The sequence below is a fragment of the Sinocyclocheilus grahami genome, unplaced genomic scaffold, assembly GCF_001515645.1.
Source record: "Sinocyclocheilus grahami isolate Dianchi unplaced genomic scaffold, SAMN03320097.WGS_v1.1 scaffold6578.1, whole genome shotgun sequence".
In the NCBI taxonomy this organism is placed as follows: domain Eukaryota; kingdom Metazoa; phylum Chordata; class Actinopteri; order Cypriniformes; family Cyprinidae; genus Sinocyclocheilus; species Sinocyclocheilus grahami.
Window position 1 is genome coordinate 139 of NW_015510937.1, and position 4,475 is coordinate 4,613.

General features: G+C 37.9%; 1 protein-coding gene across 1 annotated transcript in view; it reads left to right on the forward strand.

The window, feature by feature from the left end:
• Positions 1 to 501: 501 nt before the first annotated feature.
• LOC107577612 (P-selectin-like) overlaps positions 502 to 4,475 on the forward strand; it is an 11,580-nt gene continuing 7,606 nt past the window's right edge. The window contains exons 1-10 of the mRNA XM_016263668.1: positions 502 to 562; positions 743 to 1,111; positions 1,519 to 1,626; positions 1,710 to 1,895; positions 2,167 to 2,355; positions 2,636 to 2,821; positions 3,015 to 3,200; positions 3,306 to 3,494; positions 3,955 to 4,140; positions 4,297 to 4,472. Of these exons, the coding sequence (XP_016119154.1) occupies positions 502 to 562; positions 743 to 1,111; positions 1,519 to 1,626; positions 1,710 to 1,895; positions 2,167 to 2,355; positions 2,636 to 2,821; positions 3,015 to 3,200; positions 3,306 to 3,494; positions 3,955 to 4,140; positions 4,297 to 4,472 (1,836 nt within the window). The remainder of the gene's footprint in view (positions 563 to 742; positions 1,112 to 1,518; positions 1,627 to 1,709; positions 1,896 to 2,166; positions 2,356 to 2,635; positions 2,822 to 3,014; positions 3,201 to 3,305; positions 3,495 to 3,954; positions 4,141 to 4,296; positions 4,473 to 4,475) is intronic.

Sequence of the window (4,475 nt, forward strand, 5' to 3'; positions counted from 1 at the left end):
TTGTCGTATTTTGCTCAGAAATGCTTTATGTTGTTCATTGTCGCTGTACAAAAAAAAACAACAGTGTGAGCTGGAGAATGTGTGACACTAAAAATCATGAACGATTGTATTTCTGGCATAAAACAGTCTCTAAAACACTGTTGTGTTGCTTTTCCTTTTATGGCAGCACTATTACACAATTTCCCATTACTTAGTTAACATGTACTGCAACTGAATATTGGCAAATCACGTTTGACAGTAATTTCGTATGCATCAAACTGTGAACGTGTTCTCAGAAATCCTCACAGAATAAATGAAACTGCATAACTGCAATTACGGTAAGATGAACAATCTGCGTTACTTTTTATAGCCTATATATTTTTCAGCTATTGATTATATTTTATTTGGGTATGAATAAAACAATGAATATTACTCCAAAAAGAATCTGGACCCTTTGACATGCATAAACGAGAATATAAATAATGTCCTAATAAACATTCATATGCATTTCTCATCCTTCAGATGGTTTTGTGGGCGCATAGGCTATTTGAATATCTTGTCCTTATAACTGGAATTTATAATGGTATGTTCTTATTTACTCTATTTCTACAATCCTATATGAATTGTTGGGCAATTAATCAACATGTTTCATAAATAGATCACAGACCACATACAAAGTTTCACAGTAAAAGCTGTTCACAAATGAACTATAGCCTACATTATAATAAACTAAGTTCTGATGCAATGCAACTGTGCTTAACAGTCAAAGCCTGGACTTACCATTACAACATAGACATTAATATGGACTGGACAACAGCTCGTCAGTGGTGTCAAAAGCATTTCACTGATATGGTGGCCATCCAAAACCAGGCAGAAGTTGAATACCTCAACCAGGTTCTACCTTTCAATCAAGCATACTACTGGATCGGCATTAGGAAGATTGACGACTACTGGACGTGGGTTGGGACCAAAAAGCGCTTGGACCCTGAAGCCGCAAACTGGGCGGAAAATGAACCAAATAACAAGGGATCTGGACAAGACTGTGTAGAGATCTACATTAAGAGACGCAAAGAAACAGCCAAGTGGAATGATGAGAGGTGCAGCAAAAAGAAAGCAACTGTCTGTTATTTAGGTGAACACACTTGATAAAATTAAATATATCAATATTGTGAAGTTTAATTTTAAATAAATTCAAAATAACTTAAATTATAAAGCTTTGTGTAATATAACAAATGATAATGTACGTCAATAATGATTATTTCAATGGCCTTACTGTCGTAAAAGTAGCCTATGTAAATAGTTTTCATATGGCGTATTCGATTTTCATATTTCATATGCATGTTTATTGCTTACATAAACTTTAGTTTATACTTGTGGGGACAATTAATTATTTTTAAGAATGTTTAGTACATTTGGAGAGGTTATTTGCTGTTTAGTGCACATTAACTGCTGTTGAATAATAAGTGTACAATGTATCCAGTTCTGATTGAAACCTCAGCCCTCATTTGTGGTCATTGCATCTTTATTTCTTGTTTGCAGCCTCTTGTTCAAAGGAATCCTGCAGTGAGCATGCTGAGTGTGTGGAGACTATTGGCAACTACAGATGTCAATGTCACCTGGGTTTCATGGGCCCACGCTGTGAGGAAGGTGCAGTTGAATCGATCCAAGTTTAAATATTTGGTCTTCATTGTGTGCATTTTGTAACTAAGTTACCATTTTCACTTTTGCAGTTGTCCAGTGCTGGCCAATTGAAAATCCACAGCAAGGTTTTGTGAACTGTGACGGTGTCTTTGGAGCATTTCATTTTAACTCGTCATGCCAGTTCCGATGTGTCACAGGGTTCAAGCTGGAGGGGTCACAGAGGCTACGCTGCCTGGCATCAGGGCATTGGGATTACACTCTTCCTGTTTGTCAGGGTACGGTTCAGAATATGTTGCCACACCCTCAGAAAAAAGGTACAAATCTGTCAAGGGTGGTACCTTTAAAGTACTGATATGTACTATTTAGGTGTAAATAAATTAGCTTTTGCACTTTAAGATACTGCCCCGGCCAGCTTTGTACCTTTATTTCTGAAAGTGCATGCATGAATTGTACAGCAGTGACTATAATACTTACAGCTTGATAAACTAAAAAATAAGTAAATTATTATTTGATTGCTGATATGTTTAAAACATGTTACCCTTACAGCTGTCCAGTGTCTGCCCATTATTGATGCTCCAGGTGGTTGGAGTATGAACTGCACTCATCCCCTTTCCATTAATAGCTTCAACTCCAGTTGCGAGTTCAAGTGTGAGGAGGGATTTGAGCTCAAGGGCTCTAGTACAACCTGGTGCGACCAGACTGGGCAATGGACACACAAACCCCCCACTTGCACAGGTACAGCACCTCTGCAGAACAATCCTCACTCAATCACCAGGCAGTTCCTGGTTCATACAAGTGCACTGAATATGCATGTAGACCTGACTTAAAAGTTTTTTATTAGTGCAAAGGAATAGTGCACTTCCCTTCCTTTCTTGCGAAAATTTTTTATTTTAATGTTGGGTAACACTGCTAAGACACACCCTAGAATTGCACAGACTGTAAAAAACACTGTTTTCAAGCATTTTTTTTCTGTGTTTGAATAGACAGTAATTAGTTTTTTATGCATTTGTCGCAGTGGTGACCTGTAATGGCATCCTAGCTCCTGCAAAGGGTCATCTGACATGTGCTGATCCTTTGGGAAAGTACTCTTTTCGTTCTACTTGCAATATTTCCTGTGTTGAGGGACACAAATTGAGAGGAAAAGCCACACTCAGCTGTCTAAGTGATGGCAATTGGTCAGCACCAACACCTGATTGTGAAGGTACATCATTTCATACATGATTTCTCAGTGTCATACATAACATTGATATTTCCATCACAATGTGAGCTCTGGAAAATGCCAATATGCCCTAAGTGCACTGCAAATATCATAAACAATGCTGTTCTACACTCACACATACTCAATTAAGTCAATAATCTGTCTTGTCTGTACTATTCTCTTCTAATTTTGGCAGTTGTAAAGTGTGACCCATTGAAGCCCATTCCACATGGCTCCCTGCAATGTTATGACCCTGTGGAGAAGTTTGCTTATGGCTCCACTTGCTGGTTAAAATGTGGTTTTGGTTTTGTCCACAATGGTACAAATTCCACTCACTGTACCGAACAGGGGAACTGGAGTCCCATCCCTCCCGTTTGCCAAGGTAAAATGCATCTTTAACAATACATATACATACATACACATATCTTCAGTTCATACTGTAGTTCCAGCAAAATCAGTTTATCAGATGCTTCGGGTTTTTCCACAGCTATACAGTGTTCACCTCTCTCTGATGCACCAAGTTATGGAAGTATGACCTGCACACACCCTCTCTCCACCAACAGCTACAATTCCAGCTGTGAGTTCAAGTGTGAAGAGGGTTTTGTGCTTAAAGGTGCAGATTCCACCCAATGTGACCATACTGGGCACTGGACACATAGCACCCCTATTTGTACAGGTTTGGCATCAGTTCATATCATTTTGATTGTCCTAATAGCATTAAACTATATGAAATGTCATTTATTAGTTTACCTATCATTAATTCACGTTTTATATTACATTTTATGCATTTTCCAGAGTTTTATATCATTGTATCCATGTACAGTTTAGTCAGTTTATGCATTCCCTGTGAATCAGTCCCATGACCTTGGTACTGCAAGCAGTAGTTGCTGCTTTTTGTGCAGCAAATGTCACAAAATGGCAACTAACTTATTTGTAAAAATAAAATGTAATATATATATACTTCTAATTATATTGTATTATTCTTATAAATATAATAAAATAATAATAAAATATATTTTAATATATTTTATTATTGCTCTATACACACTATGCATGATCAGACTAGGGGGTTTCAGAATTTTTTTAATGATTTAGAACAAATGAAAAGTTTATCACTGATCTCATTCAAATTTAAGCTGTGGCTTGTGACCCTCTCGTGACCCCTGCAAAGAGCCACCTGACCTGTGCTGATCCACTGGAAAAGTTCTCTTTTCGTTCTTCTTGTAAAGCTACTTGTGAGGAGGGATACACACTGAGAGGAGAAACCACACTCACTTGTCTGAGTGACGGCAACTGGTCAGCACCAACACCTGCATGTGAAGGTACTGTAGGTTTAACTATATTTCAATAAAACAATCTTTAGTTTAAACCCTTACATTTTTACTTTAAACCATTGCACCATTTGGAATGTGCAAACCTTGTGTCTTGCAAACATATTTTTTTGTTTATACGCTCTTATGCTGTTTCCATCTTTTCAGTTATAAGATGTGATGCTCCGGAGTCTGTTCAACATGGCTCTGTGCACTGTCAGGACCACCTGGGGGAGTTTAGCTATGGTTCCTTGTGCTGGCTGGAGTGTGGAGCTGGATTTACTTTAAAAGGAAGTAATTCTACTTACTGCACCTCACAAGGGAAATGGAGCCAAGAATTTCCTGTT